This window comes from Hippoglossus hippoglossus, chromosome 17, assembly GCF_009819705.1.
Source record: "Hippoglossus hippoglossus isolate fHipHip1 chromosome 17, fHipHip1.pri, whole genome shotgun sequence".
Lineage (NCBI taxonomy): Eukaryota > Metazoa > Chordata > Actinopteri > Pleuronectiformes > Pleuronectidae > Hippoglossus > Hippoglossus hippoglossus.
In genome coordinates, this window is record NC_047167.1 from 12034249 (window position 1) to 12054714 (window position 20466).

The window sequence follows — 20466 nt, forward strand, 5'->3', positions numbered from 1 at the left end:
TTATTAGGATTGCTCCGTCTGCTCACACATCGGCTCATGTATGCAGGTTAACAACTCGCAGTCTGTATCTTGGATGGGAATCCTTTTATGTATGTGTGTGTGTCTGCGCAGGAGGCCCGTAGGTCAAGGGCGATTTAGCGTCATAATGACCCATATACAGAGGGGGTGGTGGAGTTTTTAATGCAAAGCATCATCCCTGGAAGACGCCTATAAAAATGGACCGCCACGGACTCTGCTGCCTCCCAACAGTAGCACTGATGTGAGAAGGGGAACATGAGAAAGCTTTGAGCAGTATTGATTCAGCTGAGTACTCTCTGAGCTAGTACCAGAGGATCTGAAGAGAGAATTATCCATGCACCATTTCCTCCTCTGCTCCTGTGTGGAAAATTCTGCAGTTACAGCCCTCTCGTAGCCTACATACAGCAGAAACACACACACTCTCGGGATCCCACACACACACATGCTTGGACGAATACACACACGCGCACACAAAACACACGCACAGACTCTCCTGAGCAGTGATGTTGCAATAATAATGTTTGATTATTTATAGTTGACCTCTTCCATCTGGTTAGTCCATCATATTTTATTTTGCCATATTATTCTTTTAAAAAATGGCATACATAGAAATAATGATTATACTGGTGTAAATGTCAGGGCTCTCCTCTACTTTACATAATTTTTTAGTGCAGGAAATAGTCGTTATGGGGATATTACAGGGATCCCAGCGCCTATAAGTACTCTGGGGTCATTATAATCACAGCCACAGACACATTCAACATAAGTGCTCCATTTTGACTGTTGGTCCATATGAAGAGATTATTGGAAGCCATAACTGTGTAGTGGATAAGTCCGCCAATGAGATGTGGATTTCTCAGACACAGGGCATTGTCTGCATGTGCCGCTTTGCCCTATCCTCCTCCAACTCCCCACCCGGATTCTCCTGAATAATGCAACGACAGGCCGCCTCCCCCCCACCCACCCCCGCTGCAAGGGGCGGCCAATGGCAGAGGCGCGTCTCATCAAGCTATCTCCTCTGAGCCAATCCCGGGCCTCCCGGTGATCCCTGTAAACCGGATGCCCTCCCTCCTGCCTCCTCAAACGGACGTAATCTGTGGATCGGGTGGGCATTCGCTCACAGTCGGTGTGGAGTTGCCGTCGGATGGAGGTGATGAGAGTGAAAACAGCGTCTGTGGCCGAGCTGACGAGATGGCACCGGTGAATCCTGCAGTTTCACAGGGAACAATTTGTGAGTATGCATCATGTCAAATGCAAAAAAAGAACAACTACGAACTAAAGTAGAGAGGCAGTATTTTTCTGTTCAATCCTGAAGAATATGTGCAAACTGGCGCTTTAATTTGATCAAAGGCAAACCGTGCCTCTTTAATATATTCCTCTATTTTTAAGAGAGCGTGGTTATTCTGCTGAATCTGTTGAGGGAATGAACGTGACACTCTGTGGTAATGTGTGATGGGGTCGGGGCTGCCGCTCGGCACTAATCAGGCGGCTTACACGTCTCTAAATTCAGCTCGTGTGAATTTGTCCAACATGCCAGCGGATGATAAAAGCGATAGTTTCGTGAGGACATCCGTCCGACTCGAGGCGAAGCGTGACTCTCGCTCGCGTATGTGCCAGACGAATCCTTTTTTACGCACGCTTCCAACTTTTAAAACGCATGTGCCGGACGCATCGATGGTACACGGTGTACTGGGGGTGGGGGCGGCGGGGGGAAGCTGTTTGCGTTGCTTTTGGAAAGTTTTACCGATGTGTGCGTAAAGCAGCCAGTGGCAGCCCCGCCGGGATCGAGGCCCGGGGTCCACTCACCAATATAACTTTGATTCATTTCACTCATCAGTCTCCTGCTCCTGTTGGGCCTGGAAGTCGGTGCGCGCTGATAAATGGTGGCTATTATTTTTCAGCAGAACAATGCGCCCCGGCTTTGTGAGGACCATCTGTCATTGTATCGACATTACAGCCCCCCCCCATCTCCTGCCTGCCTGCCTGCCCCCCCCCCCCCCCCCTCCTCCTCCTCCAAAACAAAAAAGAGTCCGAGTGACACACCTGAAGAGCAGAAAACAGCCAGCGATCGTTTCAGAGCCACCACCCGTCTCTCACCGAGCCGTGACTCACGGTGATCCCTCACTGTGGACGGGTGCGTAAACGTGGCCACAGAACAAATAAAGACCAGACACTGGATCGGACTGGTGCGGCTGAAATATGTCCAAGTGCTGTGCCTCCGTGTCCATGTGATGTTGTAACGTGTGTGTTTTTAAAACGCAGAGAGAAATTGCATCAGTGCGCACACCGCACGTGGATTCGCGCACATATTCATGGGAACTGTCTTTGCGCATGAGTTACTCCCAGCATTTGGGCCTGTAGCACATGGCAAAAAAAAAAAAAAAAAAAAAAAAAAAACCCAGCCAGACTGCCATTTTCAGGGAGGGCACTTTTGAGTTGATGCACACTGACCAAATGAACGCACTTTATCATGAGCTTCACACACTCACCTCTCTGGCCTCGGTGGCCAAACGTGGCACCTCACTCCTGACCCTGAAGGTAGTTTCAATGCAGCTGAGACAGGATTTTTTTTTTAAAGAGACCTCGGAAACTGCGTGCTTAGTCTCTCAGCTTGCAGTGCCAAGCACTAATATGCCTTAAGGTTAATGAGGCACTCTCCATAAATTCTTCTGCCATCTGGATATCGTAGGTCTAGACGCTTAGTGCAGCACTACATTTTACTGGCTATGGATTGAACACACTGCGCTTTAATGAAAAATACAAACGCATAGACTTTTAGGTCGAAAACAACAATTTATCGAATGCTGACAGTTGTGTAAGTAACTGGAGTTCAATCTCTTTTATGTAAAAATCTTTGGAGAGTTATCTCAATGCATAGCTGTGTGCATAGTGGCTGATAGGTGCTGATGTGATCAGCTGTGATAGCCTCTCTTCCGTCCCTCTCAGGGCAGAGTTACACATAATTCACTTTGGCTTTGTCCCTCACGAGGAGCCGAAGCAGCAATCGCCCTCTTCACAGCAGCAAAGAGCAGCGAATGTTCAAGTGCATATCTGTTTAATTCAGTTTCGAGTAGCTCCCAGAGAGTTATCAGGGTGGGGATTGAGTGAATGGAGCAAAAGCCACTGTCTTCCTGCCATAACGGTAATGTGGGCCGAGGGGTGGTTGGATGCTGGCTTATCTCATCTCCTGCTGAAGCTATGATCATCATTCCTGCGTAGCTCATTATCACATGTGGATGGGTTTCATCAGCTCGCACCCTGCAATTACGCCGAGAAGCAACCTGCTATCACAGCGGAGAGGCTCTCAACCGCGTGATCGCAGTTGTTCCTCCACAGTCTCACAGCATCTCTCAATTCCAATGAAAAAATAATGTTTCTCTAGCTTTTCTTTTGTTAGGCAGTGAGAATGCAACACTGCTAGCATCAGGGAGTCCCAGCTCGCCGTCACATGACTCCCAGCAGTCCTGTCCCTGCAACCATTAAAGCATTGAACACACAGATCCGGAGGAAGAAACGAGCTTCTACACTCACTTCCCCCTGATTCTCTTCAGTCATTCAAATACACTGTGCAAAGTTATTTTATTACTTCTTTTTTAGCCATCTGGAAAACATAAAAAAGCGTAGCCCCCCAGTGGATCATGAACTAAAATTATAAGAGAAAAGTTGGGTCTAATATTTGTTTCTTTTTCGCACATTAATGTTAAATCTTACAGCAGCTGCTCAGCAGATACTTGGTTCACGTTCGTGTGTTTCAGGTAAATTAAGTCACGGGTTGAGTTCAGCAACAACCTGTGTCCATATGTGTGTGTTTGTGCTACTCTGGGTGCAGCGTTGCGGTTTTGGGTTAAATGGAAAGGTTAGGTAATGGAGACCCCTGCCCCCCCGCCTCAGGCATCGCGACATACTGCCTATCTAGATGAGTGGATGACCTCTGACCGCTTGTCTCGCCAAGGGCTCAGGTCCGCTTGGGTCAAGTCAGGTGGCTTTCAAGAGCCCACTGGACTGTTCAGGAGCACATGACATTTGAACTCTTTCCACTTCAGGGCCAAACGTGCTCATTTTGGTTAATTAAGAAACTCGTGTGTGTTATCCGTGTTACAGATAAAGTTAGGGATTAGAGAACAGTGATTAAGAGGTGAGGGAAACTTGTTAAACTCCAAACAGCTGCTCTCTGAAATATTCTGATTTCAGCCATAATGAAGTCAGACACTTTTCCGACGAATCAAAGGCTCCTTTGACTCTTACATTTAGAAACCTCCACAGATCCTCGATGTGAGAGAGAACAGATTTGACTTGTCAAACCCGGATCTGGCCATCAGACTTCACTCTCAGCTCATGAGATGGTGCAGCTGCGGTGCGGGCCGCTTTTATCGTGACGCATTGGTAGCTGTAAGACAAAAAACAAAAAAAACCCATTTCATTTGTCCCAATCTTGTCACAGCTGAGAAAAACAGCCTGTCTCAATTCTGTCGCAACATGCTCGCCATTGTATGACCGAGATACAATACACGGCAAGAAAGTCCCCATGGAAATTTTGGAATCTTTCCCATTGTTCCTAAAGGAAAGGGGGCTTTCATATGGAAGTGGGGAATGCCAGGAAATGACGGGCATTCTTTGTGGACTGTTTGAAAATAAACTTGTGGGTCCTCGCTTCTTTCTCGACAGCTAAGCAAAAACTAGACATAAGAAGAGAGGATTATGGTCTTAACAAACCCACAATGGCGTTTTCAGTTTCTTACGTTGCCTGCTGCAATTGGTCCCAAAAGTATATTTTCTTTTTCAGTGTACTGGAGACATTCCATCAGAGTTTCAGCTCAAGAGCTTTTGTCGAGGTGCCTTTTCACTCTTTTTCTTCGCAGTTGCTTGAATGGATGCATTCATATTTTCCACCTTATTTGTCCTTATTTTGCCTTATCTCTCCCCCCCCCGGCTTTAAACACAACCCCGCAGTTTGAGCTCGTCTTTATGAGGTGTGACAGCGAGGTCTGGTTGCCGAGGCAGTCTGCGCGGACTGGAACGTAAAGCTTTACATCCAGCCAGCTGCGGTCGGGTTCGGGGAGGACTCGCTTCACCCCCTATACAATGCCTCGTATACAGGAGCTGCCTTCATTCTGCTGAGCTGGCATGAAAGTTCAGAGCTGAGGGGAGGAGGAAAAAGAAGAAAAAAAAAAAACGACCAACCTCCCTAACCTCAGGGTTTTTAAATGGACACATACAGTCACTACCTTTTAATAAGAGGAGCATTGACTGAAAGAAAAGCAGCTGATCATGATTTAAGTTTGTAAAATCATATATAACATGTTGTGTAATCTGGCACCAGGTGTTCATATTCCTCCGCTGCTCAGGATCCTCTCTCTGAGCTGGAGGGTCTCGCCGTACCTCAGATTAACACCAACACCTTAGCCCCCCTCCTCTCCTCCTCCTCTTGCTTTTTACTTCCCACCAGGCCAGTGGTAGTTCCCAGGTATTTGACCAGTGTAGCGTAGCCGGGATGATGGTTGTTGCATCCCCCCGGTGAGACAAAGGCAGCGTGCCTGAAGGAGAGGGATGAAAGGGAACGGGGATGTGCAGCCACTCCTTTTTACAAGGGGAAACCTCCTTAGTGAGGTTGTAGAGCAAATAACCACCTTTTTTTTAACAAGTGCAGAGACTGTGAGAGTCCGGTTTTCTTGTAGTAGGAGGAGCAGTGTGTGTTTGGTGTGCATGCAAAGAGGAAAGGCCGTTCTATATGTATACACTGAAGATCTTCAGACTTCCTCTTCCTTCCACCTGCTCAGTTTCAGCTGGCAGATGGGGCCTCTCGTGCCAGATATGTTTCCTGTGTTAAGGTTGTTTTTGTCGTGGTTTCAACTGTAAAGAGAAGGTTGGAGGGAAAAAAAGAGGATTTTAATGATGTAGATGATGTTGGATCAGTCCAGTATCATTAAATATATATCTTTAGAATTTATGTTTTTTATGTTTTTAAAATACTACACATATGTAAACTGATATAAACTAAAATGGTTCAACATTAAATAATGTATGTCAAAGCAAATACATATTATATTAATTTACTACACAGTATTAATGGGAAACAGCATTTCAGAAGAATGGTCCCTTGTATTGTTAAAAGTTTAGATGTGTTTTTTTTTTAATATATAATTATATTAGAGTTGCAAGTGTCTGACTACAAAATAAAATTTGCACCTAATTTTATGAGCTTATTTAGCATTTTACAGGTTAAACAAATCGTGTAATAATAAAAGTAAAAATATTTTCTGTCAGTATAAACTACCACAACATGAAAATGTAGATTCTTAGTGCCAGATAATCAATCCATTCACATGCTGGTAATTACCAATAATTTAGCACACTATTTATTACAATGCTTGCACGTATAATTATACATATACATCTATACAACTGTCCGCTCTAACGCAGTGGCGCTCAGACCATAGCGTCACCAACTCGGGTGGTAGTCAGGGAGGAAGCGGAAGCTGCAGGAGTCTTTTCATGGCTCCACAGACAACCTGTTCTCAGGCACTTCTCTTCTGGCACTTTTTTATGACATCATAAATCCCTCCATTTCCTCTAACCCGCCCTAGGTGGGTATAAAGGACATACCTGGCCAGTAATTGTCTGTCTGGCCCTCTCGTCTGTCAGTCTCCCTCTACTGCTGGTGACTTCCTCTAGAGCCAGACTCTCAGGCTGCCTGAAGATACACGCGTCTCTTAGATCTGGACGTTGGACCAATAAAAACAGTGATTTATTTGACGAGTGATGGGGTGAAGAAGGTTTTTTTTTTTCTGGTGTGGGGTTTTTCTTAGACGTCTCTTACTGCATCTTAGGTCAGCGAGGAGCGTCGGCCGGGCACTCACGCTAAGATGCCTTGTGCTGAATGCACTTCAGGCCGACAACAACAGCCCCACTCTCAGACCTGTTGATACCTTTTGTTTTCTGAAGTCTGAGGATAAGGAGCAGAAGAGAAAGGGGTTAGGGAGGTGAAAGAGGACATTTTCTTTAAGGTGGGAGGGCAAAGGAGAAGCCCCTCAGGAACTTTCAGTGTTCGCATTCATCTGATGCTCCGCTGGGGCTCCGCTGGGGCTCCTCGGGGAGGCTTGAACAATACTCGCACCAGCACGACAACATTCCTCTGGGTTAAAAGGGTCAGGGGTCACCCGACAACCCCACCCAGCCAATCAGTCCCAAAGCACTAGCTTGGTGCATTTGTTTTCGGTTTATGTCTTCACACTTGTTGAACAGACTCTGCACCTTGTGTCACATTGTGCCCTTTGCTCTCAGACCAAACTGGCACAAAGCACTTGTGCTCTTTTATTCTAAATCACAGGCATCAGAAGTTTAAATGAACAGTGCATTAAGTGTGTTTAAGAGGAAGGGGGATCTCGCTCCAGAGAAAGAGAGAAAAGCTACATAAAGGGAGGGCATGCATTAAATTCATCAAACGCTGCGAAGAGGTACAAATTAAGCCGGAGTCTATTTTTATGTCTGGAGCCTACGGCACATACAGTATCACAGCCAGATGTTTAGAAACCTTACATCTACGTGTGCTCGGAACATAGAACCACCACAAGCAGCCAAACTGTAATTATTGTCCGTAGTTTGAATAAATTGTAAATTGTAAATGATCAACCCACAATGGTCAAATATTAGACAAACGAGGGCACTGCAGATCGTCAAAGTCATATTTGTCCCCTCTTGTGAATAATTTGGTGGGGTTTTTTTGTGTGTGTGTGTGTGTGTGTGTGTGTGTGTGTGTGTGTGTGTGTGTGTGTGTGTGTGTGTGTGTGTGTGTGTGTGTGTGTGTGTGTGTGTGTGTGTGTGTGTGTGTGTGTGTGTGTGTGTGTGTGTGTGTGTGTGTGTGTGTGTGTGTGTGTGTGTGTGCACCACAGCACACTTCAAAAAAAGTCTGAAGGCTGCCATTAAAGTGGAGCATATGCGTGTGTAGGCATAGTATGGCATGTGGGGCCCCAGCAGGCAGACTGCAGGTCTGTTAGTCATTACCAGTGAATGTACAGTATACACTGGAGTGGACATGCAGCTACATTAAAGCCTCACCCACGGCCACATCAGACCACCCCGGAGACACGCCGCTGGCACTTCCTCCGCCCACTCCCATCGTTCAAGCCTCAGGGGTAAACGCGTTTTGGGATTTCCGGAGGATGCACCGGACATTAATCGTCTGGTGATTAGGAAACTTTCAAGTCAAATCAAGTGAATTGCGTGGGGTGGTGCTCTTTCTTATTGTTTCTGTTAAATCCATCTCCAGTTTTGCGTGTTTTGCCTCCAACTGTTTTGTGTGTCTTCATCTCTGTAGGTGTATGTATCGTGCCTCCTGAACTCCATGAAGATTGTTTCCATCAGGTAACTGCGCACCATCATTTAAACGCATGTTCATAAAATCCTTCCTTTCTCTATTACTGACTATTATTCCCGATGCGTCGCGTTCTTTTGTCCTCTTCCTCGGTGGAGTAGCATCACAGAGAGCCCACGACTATTAACGTAAATCTGCTTACAGTAGAGGAAGGAGACATCGCTCTCTATTAGTCTGCAGTTAGAAGCCTATCTGGCTGCAGCTGTGGAGGAGCTCCAAAGACGGAGACGTTTATTGTCAGGAACAAATAGAGGCCTTTTTTATTTTGTCTAGCAGCTGACGCCTCTCCCCACCCACTCCTCCAAAACCGCTTTTGTCAGTAATGTAGAGTGGCCTGCTCGGGCAAGAACAAGAGACCATGAAAGAGTTTCACAGCAGAAGAGAGAAGAAAAAAAAATAATAAAGTGCAGGGGTTTGTCGGTGACGGGCGCAGGGAGGAAAGGCCCGGCTGTTTGCCATATGGTGTAATTATCTGCCATTTCAAAAGATTATCTCCCTCCATCAATATAGTGTTTAAATGTGTGCGTGTGTGTGTGATTTGATCTCTGGTTTGTACCCCGGTGTAATTTTGAAACTCTGTGGCCTTCAACACAGCCCCCCATTTAAACTGGGTTAGCTATGATTCCCCCCCCTAAAATCCCAGTCCCTCCCCCCGTGATCCCGCCATCCCTCACACACACACACACACACACACACACACACACACACACACATATATATATATATATATATATATATATATATATATATATATATATATATATATATATATATATATATATATATATATATATATATATATATATATATATATATATATATATATATATATATTCATACACGCACAGTCCATCAACACAAAATAAATATTCAGCTGTAGAGAGGGGGTCCCTCAGAGGGCGCGACATTGAACTGGGGGGGATTAAGAAGAAATGGCTGGCTGACACTGGGGTTGCCATGGCAAAGCCCCCTTTTCGCCTCTCCCTCGACCCTCTGCCTATTTTTCATTTTAGGTCTCATTGTGGGGTGAGGTGTGTGTGTGTGTGTGTGTGTGTGTGGAGTGGGGAAGATGTAATATGGCTTATGAATTTAGTCTCTTATCTGAAGCTGCTCCGCTTCATCCTGAGAAAAAAGAGACTTCTCGTTCACATGCTGCAGAAAAAAGAAAAAAGCTCAGAAAAAAGACTTCATAGTGTTTTATTTTATTTACTGAGTGACTATAAATATTTAACTACATTATTAGGCATCATTTCTCAACCTACCGTCCAACATATTTCTTCCTCTACGATCATACAAATTAATTTGAACATTTTTGCATATCCATAAAAGGGAGCCTGCCGCGTGAGAGCGCAGGGGCAATTATTCAAAGACCCCGGCCCGCTCACGGGACAAAAACCAAATTGTCTTATTTTATGACTTTCTGAATTATAGCTGCAATAATGTGACGCATTACTCATCCATTGTAGCCAGTCTATTATCATGCTAGTCTGACGTCGGCCTGCCAGCCCGAGCAGAGTAATGGATTCTGGTCTAGCTCGCTCGATGACATCAGCACCCTAAGCCGATGAATGACCATAGATCAGCGTTTAGCATCCTGACGTCAGCGCCCCGTTCTGTGCGGCAGTGCACTGCCACTATCGCTAGTTGTTCCCCAGCGATGGTCTGCCCCTGACAATGGGAGCTCTCAGCCTGTGGCCCGGCGGTGGCTGGGGTATAAAAAGCTTGGCTGCACAGTAGGACATCACCGCATTGTTCTCTGGACTAGATATCCATAAGAACCGTGGCAGCCTGTTCTGAGCAAAGCAAAGAGAGAGGGTTTCAGACTTTTAGTACAACAAGCATATTCATTTTACACACGGTTTTATTTGCTCGGAGTTTGAGATACTGTTTCTGTCTGTTTTTACTACCATCCCAGAACAATGGAGAAGAATGGGATTTTGTCTCTGCTCCTAATTGCATTGGAAAAACCAAGTAGAGCTCATATCTCGCCAAGGCCCCTGCAACAGTCCCCTTATGGAACCACATTCAAATTCACTAGTTCTGGATTTTTATTTGGATCTGCACCAAATTTCCACACATTGTTTTAGAAAATGTTCTAAAACAATGTTGAACAAAGTGGGAAAAAAAAAATCCTAAACCCATACCAAAATTTAACGGGTTCCTCCTTGAATCATGTCCCGCCCCTTTACAAAATTTTATTTAAAGTACAATTTGTGTAATTCTGGTAACTTACAAACAAACTCAGACGAACACATAACCTCCTTGGCGGAGGTAATTACACTTAAATAATCAATAGCAAGGTCATATTTCAAAAAGGCTTCAGACTTACTACGAGAAATCCTCAGTTTTTATTCTCCTGAATGAATAGTAGCTACGAAAACAGCTGGCAGTTCTGTTTACCTCCTTTCTGTTGCTCCATGGTTAAATTCATTAAAATGTGAAAAAACGAGAAAATGTGTTTTATAGGTGAACTGACCCTGAAATAAACCACCACCGCTAATAGTTCTCTCTTCTGTTACAGATGCTGTCACGTCCAGGTTTGAACTGGAGACTTCACCCTCCTGTGAGGACCGATGTGGTGGTAACGTAGTGAAGCAGGTCCTCTCTGTTTATGTTCCAGCTTATAACACTTCCTGATGTGCTCTGTGTGCAACATAACCAGAGCTGCCTTTGCCCTGTGGACAGTGGACTCATTCTGCCACTGTCCTGTGTCGTTATGTCCCTGTGCTGTGCGTCCTGACCTCCGTGGCGTGAGTGACGTCCCTGGCTCTGGCCCCACGACCCCCCCCCAACCCCCTGCCCCACCCCCGCACGTCTCACTGTCTGTCGTCCCACCCCCCGCGCCCCCGTCCCCTCTGTCAGCTCGACTCACAGTCACCTCCCCGCCGTCCTGCCTGTCTCGGAGAACATTCAACGCTGTCGGTGAGTTTGGTATGGATCACGTATAAACCATCGACCGTTGATTGTGCCCCGCGGCTCGCACCGATGACGTCAAGGAAGAAAATGAGCAGAAGTGGGTGCATGCAAATCCAAAGATGAAGACACGCACACACATCCAATGAAGTGACACTGTGTTCCCACTGTACCGAAAGACCAAAGGTCACAATCAACATTCATTGCTGTCGCTGGGTTGGACCGTGTAGAAAAGCTCACTGAACAATGAGTGCAACTGTGGCCCAGATCTTCCTGACTCGTGTCTCAGCCAATCAGCCGACCGGATGTGAAGCCCTCCGATTTCTTTATTTATGTGCTTCTTGTTATTTACTTCTATTTTCCCCTCTCTTCCTCCCTCCCCAGTGCTGGGAGTCTTCAGGGTAAGAGAGGAAAAGAGGGAGGGAGAGAGAGACGCAAATAGACTTCTGGCTGCTTGCTTGTCCTCCTCGTCCTCCTCCTTCTCCTCTCCTCTAATTGGTGGGTATGTGTGCAGCAAGGGGGAAGGAAGCAGAGTGAATGTGTAATCATTTGGAGTCTCTTCTCCTTTAGATGTTTCATCCCTCTCTTTTTTGTTTGTCTAATTATATACCCAGCTCAGTTAACTCCGTGCTAAGTGTGCGTCTGCGCCGAGAAGCAGCAGCCGACAAAGAGAAGGGACAAGGGAAGTTTTAAAAAAAGTAGAAAGATTATAGCACCAGTCAAATTATAATCACTCTTTTTTCCTCAAGTCAATTTCATCCATTATAATCTCCCTGGTTCTGCTGCAAATGCCAGGAAATAACCAATTTTGCAAACGCAGAAAGAAGATTGTTTTCACCTTTGTGACTGAGGATGTCTCATTATGTGTTTGAGTTTCATGAGAGACTGTCTGGTTTCCTGTGTGCCTCTGTCTGTGTGTGTGTGAGCATGTATGCTATGATTGAGGACCTGTCTGCTGGTCTCAGAGTGTGTGTTATTTTCCTCCTATATGAAAGCCTGCTCCCTCCTGGGAAAATGCAGTATATAACCTTGTCTTCCTTCAGACAGTCTGGGACCGGGCCACTCCGCTGCCGCCATTCCTCACTGTACCCTCCTCTAACAACTCTCTGACACCGTGTCCGTAACTCATGTTGTGTAAACACACGGCCCACACGCTTGTTATATACGTAGGAATGTGGTCGTATGTTCTCACAAAGTGCGGACAAGTCATGAATAATTCCAATAAAGTTAAATCAGAACCCATGCATTAGTGTCTGATGTGATTATTTACTGTGCGACTTACATACAACTCATATTTAGTCAGGCTTTAACTCCAGTTTCCACAGTCTCCATCGCTCTTTATTCAACAGTATGCAGTCCCTCTGTCATTTAGTAACCATGCTCCATGTCCGTGTCCCTCTCTCCCCTGTCTCTCTGTATTATTCATAGAAAAGCACTCTGTGCACTGGTGCAGAACAGTGGAGGTGATGTAATAGTGGCTGCGAGCGTGGCTCAGGACTGTCATTTGGGACGGACTCATGCGACAGGAGAAAATGCTCAGTGGGTTCAGCTTTGATGGTGTTGCCAGCAGCTACAGCTAATGGCTATGGGTGGGACATGATGCAGATATATGATTCTCCTTTTAAATGTTATTTTCAGCTGTTTAAATTCTTAAATTTACTCGTTGCTCATCAAAAATGAGTCACGAGCTCTGCTGTGAGAACTTAAAGGTGTTGAAAGGGAAGGAAGCAGTTTAGAAATGCAGTTAAACGTCTACACTGAACTTTAGCAGAGTGCAGGAGAAAACACTTTGACTAATTAAAATCATAAAAAGAAGTTTCGCTGAAACGTGGTTTCACACCACTTCACATGTGAAGGGAATCTACCCCCATCTAGTGTTCAAATAATTTTTGAATCATGTATAACAGATACGATTTTTCATTCTGCAACATGAGAAGAAACGTGACGAAAGCAAAAAGCGACCAACAGTAAATATTTGTTTTTACTGACTTTAATTTTGTTTTTTTTAATTTTAGGATTTTATTTTGTATTCCTTCTCCACACGACATAAGTTTCTACCAAAGGCTTTGCTTTGATTTGAATTATCACTTTTGTGACATTAAAACAAATTGAGACCTGATTTTAGTTTATTAAGTTTTTCTTATTTAATTCCATAAAAATACGTATTTATACCAATTAATGTTAATGAGAAATATGAATATGTTTTGAAAGACAGAATTAATATATGATCATTAAAAGCTTGAAGGTAATAGGTAAATATTCTGTCATTGCATTATTTTATTTAAGTAAGTTTAACCTTACACCGGGTTTTCAAATCACTGACTCTGGGGCCAGATGTGGGCTGCAAAACACTTCCATAATAAAGCCAAAGTATGCCTGCCTGCAGATTAAAAAAAGTGAAGTTCCAGTTTTTATTTCCCCCCCTGTGTGTTTGAGTGATCATTTCATTATAGCAAGGCTGCAGAGGCACACACACGTTTCTGTTCTTTAATTTCACACGTTACAGTGAACAAGACAGATTCCACACGAGGAGGCTGCTTCCTGTCTCGTGTGCAGAGAGAAAGCCGCTGTTTTCATACGTCTGCTGCCGAGAGGAGACTCAACTTTAAAATGTATGTAGTTGAAATATAGGATCACTAATATCATTCTCATGATGACAACCGGTCTGACAGAGCTTAAATATGACGGTTACACAAGCATTCCCCTCTCCTCTCTTCCCCATTCCAATCAGACTTTTTAGAGACACTATTGTGAAATAGTCTTCCGGGCTTATAGACTAAGTAGAACGCCATGGAAGCTGTCCTATGAATTAGGAGCTTCTGGTCCGAAGGAGACTTCCCTCACACTGATTCTGGTTCTGCCCGAGGTTTCTTTCTGTTCTAGTGTTCAAGTGCCAAGAGACAATGAATGTTGTGATTTGGCACTATACAAATAAAATTGATTTGGAATTTAATTCAATGATTTTTAAGGAACACTGAGCTGTTTCAGTCGTGGAGATGTGACGGAGCCATGTTCATTCTTATTTGTCTTTATTGTAGATTAATTTCCAGGCTTTTCAATTACCTAACATGTTAAAGTTGGAATAAGAGACAACGTGTTTAAATAATTAAAGTAAAACACAACATTTTGATGTAATGGTAAAACATTGTGAATATAAATACACATAGAATATAACTATAGAAGAGTTTGATATATGTAGGTTGGAAATCTTGGCTCAAAAGGTCAAGTGTCTCAAAACTTTGAATGTCTTTTTTGTTCTTCAAGACACGATAGCTCCATAATTAAAGGATTACACCTCTGTTTACAACTGTGATAGTCCCTGCACTATATCATAATGACCAACAGATTAGGCCCAGTCTTACACTAACTAACAGCTGACACACCATTCATAGGAGCCCACGTGTCAACATTAATTTTTTAAAGTCTATCTTAAAGCAATACAAACATTTTCTCATGCGAATAAAACATAAATCTATCCCTTAGTTGAAATGTATATGTTAAGAAAGGTTTTGTGACAACATGGAATCAAGTGACACATAACCAGAGAGTGCATGAAGTTCCCAGTGAGAAGAGCAGAGCCACAGAACTTGTAAAATTAACAGAACTGATTTGGTAGAAAATACTTAAAACTCAGAAAACCTCACCAGTAGCACTTTGTTAACAGCAAAGCGTGAGGAAAAAAAAAAGGGTTTTCAGAACTTATAATTCTGAGAGTGAAACTTTCCACATGGAAATACCTGTTCTGCCGTGAGCTTTGAAGGGACCTGCTCCCATAACTTCCTCATACTGACGCCACAGGACTTTCAACATTATTTACTCGCTTTTGTAGAAACGCAAAGAGCATTAATTAAAATCAGAAAAATCCTGAATCCCCAATAATATTTTTTAAATGATCTTTTATGTTATAATTAAATTAAAGAACAACAATTAAAAAGTTCATTTAAAATGATAATATGCTAGGTAGTGACTTTGTCCTTTATTTATATTAAATAAAAAAATTAAAATATGGATACAAAATGATTTTAAAAAAGCACTATGAGGTTTATAAAAACAGATTAAATGTATCATTCACCATGAAATAGTAACATATAATAATTGTCATACATGTATGTTTGAACACAGGTCATGGCATTCATCCTGTGGAGCTAGCTTTTTGAATAACCTTGCGTTGCGTCACTGCTGTGACACTTCATATGTCGCAGATGAGAGACGTTTATCAAACATATGAAATTCAAAGATGTGCGATGCATTTAGATTCATCTCCAAACCCAGGAGTTAATGTTTTTTCTTCAAAACATGATAGCTCCATAACTAAAGGATTACACCTCTGTTTACAACTGTGATAGTCCCTGCACTATATCATAATGACCAACTGGTTAGGCCCAGTCTTTCACTAACTAACAGCTGACACACCATTCACAGGAGCTCACATGTCAACATGGAAATACCTGTTCTGCCGTGAGCTTTGAAGGAACCTGCTCCCATGACTTCCTCATGCTGACGTCACAGGACTTTCAACATTATTTACTCGCCTTTGACCACAGGACGCAAAACTTCCAGAGCTGGAATTTCTCACCAAAGATAAACAAGAGGAGATTGTGGGGGGAACTCTGCATTAATGACTGATTAACATTAAACACACTGGAGCGTATTCACGAAGAGAGTTTAGACAAAAGATTCTTTTTTTTCCATAAAACTTTAATACTTGTCTGTTACAAATATATATATAAATACAAACTTTCACATATATAAATATCTATATACATATATACAATGCTTACAATTGAGCTGATGCCTGCTTTGCATGACAATCCTTTATATTATGAGCAGTTTAGTTAAATAGGAGTTGTTGATGAAACATCATTGATTTCTGGATACCAGGCCGAGCTGAGATGGAAGAGTCCACTGGTTTAGCCGCGTTGGCACCGTCTCCCCTCGATGAGCAGACTGTTTATCTTCAAGGTCTGTTTCTACACTTTTTGGTTCTTGTTGTGAACCATTTCTGCTTTGGTCCTGCAAAGATGAACAAATGAGTTATTATTACTTCATCATTACATTTCCCACACAGCAGTGTTGCATTGCATTTGTCTGTTATACTGCAAATTTCTGTGAGAAATCTCACCTTATACGGTTGATATAGTCCATCACCCAGCTCAAAGTAGGATCGGTGCACGCTTGACCCCTTTTTGTGTGGAAACTGTGGGATCAAAAAGAAGGAAATGAAATTAATATTTACAGACTTATGATGAACACTCATGTTTTGTCTCATGAAATGTATTATTTCCTCATTATGTCATCTCCTGGATACTTACATGATGGCATTGATGGGACACATCTCTTTACGAGTCTGGACAGAGTATCCTCGGATTGCATGAAATGGAAGTCTGAATTTCATGTATCTTCGACAGCATTCGTAATTCGCTGTGAAAAAAAAGAGACGATAAACTGTTTAGATACTGGAAGAGAAAAGGTAACGAGATATATGGCACTCTGTAGAATTTGTGTAATAATCAGGAAAAACAAAAAATGATAAATAAAGATATAGATGGAGATGAAACCGACCTGCAGATGTCTCTGTTGCCAGCAGGCAAAACGTGAGGAGTGTGATCACCATCACCGCAGCTTTGACTGACACCATGTTTTCTCTCTGAGTTATTTGTCTTGCTAGTCCACAGGTGGAGTCAGAGAGGTTGTGCTGACTGAGGTGTTCACTGCAGGAGTTTATATGCCCTCAGAGAAACAGGAAATTTACAGTCAGAAAAAACAAAAGACCAAACTTGCCCTATTAGCAGAGCTATTGCACCACACCGGAAAGTCCCAATTTTTCCCCCAGTGAGAGTAAAAGGAGAAGGTGTGGGTGGGGTGGAGCCAAATAAGATGAAGTGTTGATTATTTGTGTGGGAACATTTAGATATAAAAGACAGATCATTGAAATTTAAGAAAAACCCAACTACACAAAAGTTTTAAAGAAAATGTTGGACAGTCAGTGCTTCCCTTTCACTGTCAATATAAATGAAATGTATTCTTATGAAATCACTAAATCAGCACAATAACATCAGGCATGGGAATAAAACAAAATAGAGGAACAGGACCTCAGTGCATCATTCAGCACAGGGACAGAATTTGAGGAATTTAAATGAATGTAATTAGAAAGCAGTTCACTACGAAACTAATTATAGGTGTTTGATGGCACACATCCGTTTTTCTCATTACTACACCGTAGAAACAATCCTGAAGAACCAGTGCTACCTGGGAAGTTACAGAGGAGTGTTAGTCACTCCAACCGTGCACATACTGTTAAAGACGAAATATACAGTACGGTGACTTCACACAGGAAGTTTAGCTGCAGAACTCGTGTTGCCGTGCAGGTTTGATGTGGGCTGCTACACGTGGGTTGATTCAGAGGTGGGACGGATATTCTTTTCTAGGTCAGAGGAACTCTCACTATAGACTCGAGACCCATGCATCTAAAGGAAAAAAGTGGATGGGGACCACTCAAATAGGTCAAGATGCAGGGAAATTGTTTGTCATGAACTTTCTACCACAATCATACCAAGACTGATTTCCACTTAAGATATCCTGCGACCCTATTGACTTTTGTCTTTAGTTATTGATGAACTGTTCATCGCTGACAAAGAAACAGATCCGACAACAGTAACGCATTTCTTTCAGTTTTACGAATTTCATTTTATCTCATATATCGGTGCCTTTTTATTTCTCAGCTCTTCTGATGAAAATGACACTAAAATCTGATAATTTTCCCCATTTAATTTAAAGGAACGGTTCAGATTTTTAAAAAAGTCTGTCTTAAAGCAATACAAACATGGTCTCATGCGAATAAAACATAAATCTATCCCTTTGTAAAAATGTATATGATAAGAAAGGTTTTGTGACAACATGGAATCAAGTGACACATAACCAGAGAGTGCATGAAGTTCCCAGTGAGAAGAGCAGAGCCACAGAATTTGTAAAATTAACAGAACTGATGTGGTAGAAAATACTTAAAACTCAGAAAACCTCACCAGTAGCACTTTGTTAACAGCAAAGCGTGAGAAAAAAAGAGTTTTCAGAACTTGTAATTCTGAGAGTGTAACTTTCCCTGATGGCTATCGAAAAGTCAAACCGGGTATTGGTGGGTTTCTGAGTGACGTTATCAGTGAGATGCGTGCACAGGCAGGGGGCAGAGAACATCCCAAAATGACTTAGAGCATATGAGGAGATGGACATGATGTACTTAAAGCTGTGTTACGTTGTTGTGTGTTGTGTCTTTTCATCAAAGTTCGCTGCAAATTTATTTATATAGCTCGTTTCAAACCCAAAGAAAAGAGCATTAATTAAAATCATGTTAAATGATAACATAAAAGATCATTTAAAATGATAACATCATAGGCAGTGACTTTGTCCTGTATTTATATTACATAAAAAAATTTAAATATGGATGCAAAATGATTTTAAAAAAGCACTACGAGGTTTATAAAAACAGATAAAATGTATCACTCACCATTGAATAGTAACATATAATAATAGTAATACATGTATGTTTGAACACAGGTCATGGCATTCATCCTGTGGAGCTAGCTTTTTGAATAATCTTGCGTTGCATCACTGCTGTGACGCACTATATGCCGCAGATGAGAGATGTTTATCAAACATATGAAATTCAAAGATGTGCGATGCATTTAGATTCATCTCCCAACCCAAGAGTTAATGTTGGTTCGTCATGCTAATAACATTAAAACTATTATGTTGTCTCCAGATAGGCCATGACACTGAGCCTGCATTCACAACAGCAGGGCCCGAAAACAGAGGCACCTATGAACTCAGCTCTGTTTCATCTAAAACAGTTTAAGTAAACACGAATGCATAATCTAACCAACCTTAGGGCATGAAACTATTATGACTCAATAATTCCTCTCACCAACAATGAACTTAAATTTTGGCAGTGATGATGTTTTGCAGACTCTAAGTTCAAGAACACTGTCACTTCCCTGTTTTTCACCATCATTGGATTAAAATATGGACCATTAAGGAGGACCATCTACGTCAGAGATGAACTAAACCAATGTGCCTCACATTTCACCCATTGTGAATCAAGCATTCATTAACCTGAGTGCATCATAACCATTGTTACTTGATTGGCAGGTGCCAGGTAGAGCCTGGGTGGAGGTGAGTTAACACCCAGGAATCAAACTCCTGGTGTCAGGAATGCAGCACCAACCTGCTCTGACACCAGGCATGGAAATGGTACAGAAACTGTTTTGTATATATATCCACAACAATGTGGGGTTTATTGCTTGTTGTGGCATTTTTCAGCTGCATTGTGTGTCTCAACTTAAATATTGAAGTGCAAAGGGCAGTTTTAAAACAGGTGTCAGAATTCCTCTCACTGAACTCCCTCCTTCATCCTACATCTAAATCAGTCCAGCCTTGAATTAGTTAAGGAGCAATATGTAAGAAAAATGTACATGAAGAAAGCTTGTGGTCATTCAACAAAAGACAAAATGTCTTTTCTACATTGCCTTATATTTTGTGCATGCAGCAATAAGGTCTGCAGGATGTTACAGTATGTTGTGAGGTGTTGCTGTCAAACTATTGTACACTGCATTTTCCTTCTTCTAAAGTCTCCTGAAAAATAAATATTGACCTCGACATAAATAAATGCAAAGGACATATTGAGAAGTTCTGACCACTTTTACTGTTTCGTATTTACTTATAAAAGTGAGTATGGCATTCAAACTAGTACAAGTTAAAGTATATATATCAGCATAGAGTTCTTTTTATGCAGCAAAACCTCTTCCTGTGTTTAATCTTTTGTAATATATACATATATACATACATTAATTATATCATATCATATTATAATATAATGTAGTCTGGGTGGTTTAATTTGTGGAAACACACAAACAAACTGATTCAAACTCAGTACAAAGGGACAAACATTTCCCCTGAAATATTAAAATAGCATTACGTCATTAAGTAACAGTGTTCATGTGTTTATGATAAGCATGTCCTTCTTGTATTTGTAAGCATCAGCCATCTTCTTTTTCTTTTTCTCAAATAAGCAACACGTGTGTATAATGCATCTCTTCATTCACGTGTACTGACCCACAGAAGTGTGGGGGCGGGGGGTGTTATGTCGCCATTGTGGGTAAAAGCACGTTGCT

At 42.4% G+C, this 20466-nt stretch overlaps 1 protein-coding gene and 1 long non-coding RNA gene across 3 annotated transcripts; one reads left to right on the forward strand and one right to left on the reverse strand.

The window, feature by feature from the left end:
• Positions 1-1058: 1058 nt before the first annotated feature.
• On the forward strand, positions 1059-12546 carry LOC117778069. Of its 2 annotated transcripts, none has more exons than XR_004616722.1 (3): positions 1059-1249; positions 8333-8379; positions 10911-12546. It is a non-coding gene; the product is annotated as an uncharacterized LOC117778069 (long non-coding RNA). The 2 variants fall into 2 exon arrangements; XR_004616723.1 differs by lacking the exon at positions 1059-1249 and adding an exon at positions 1257-2152.
• Positions 12547-15982: 3436 nt separating this feature from the next.
• Positions 15983-17005, reverse strand: ccl20a.3 (chemokine (C-C motif) ligand 20a, duplicate 3). The gene is made up of 4 exons (XM_034613312.1): positions 16865-17005; positions 16615-16723; positions 16425-16499; positions 15983-16315 (listed from the first exon to the last, which is right to left on the reverse strand). Exons 1-4 carry the CDS (start codon positions 16938-16940, stop codon positions 16273-16275), a joined length of 303 nt encoding a protein of 100 aa, XP_034469203.1. The 5' UTR covers positions 16941-17005; the 3' UTR covers positions 15983-16272.
• Positions 17006-20466: the final 3461 nt, after the last annotated feature.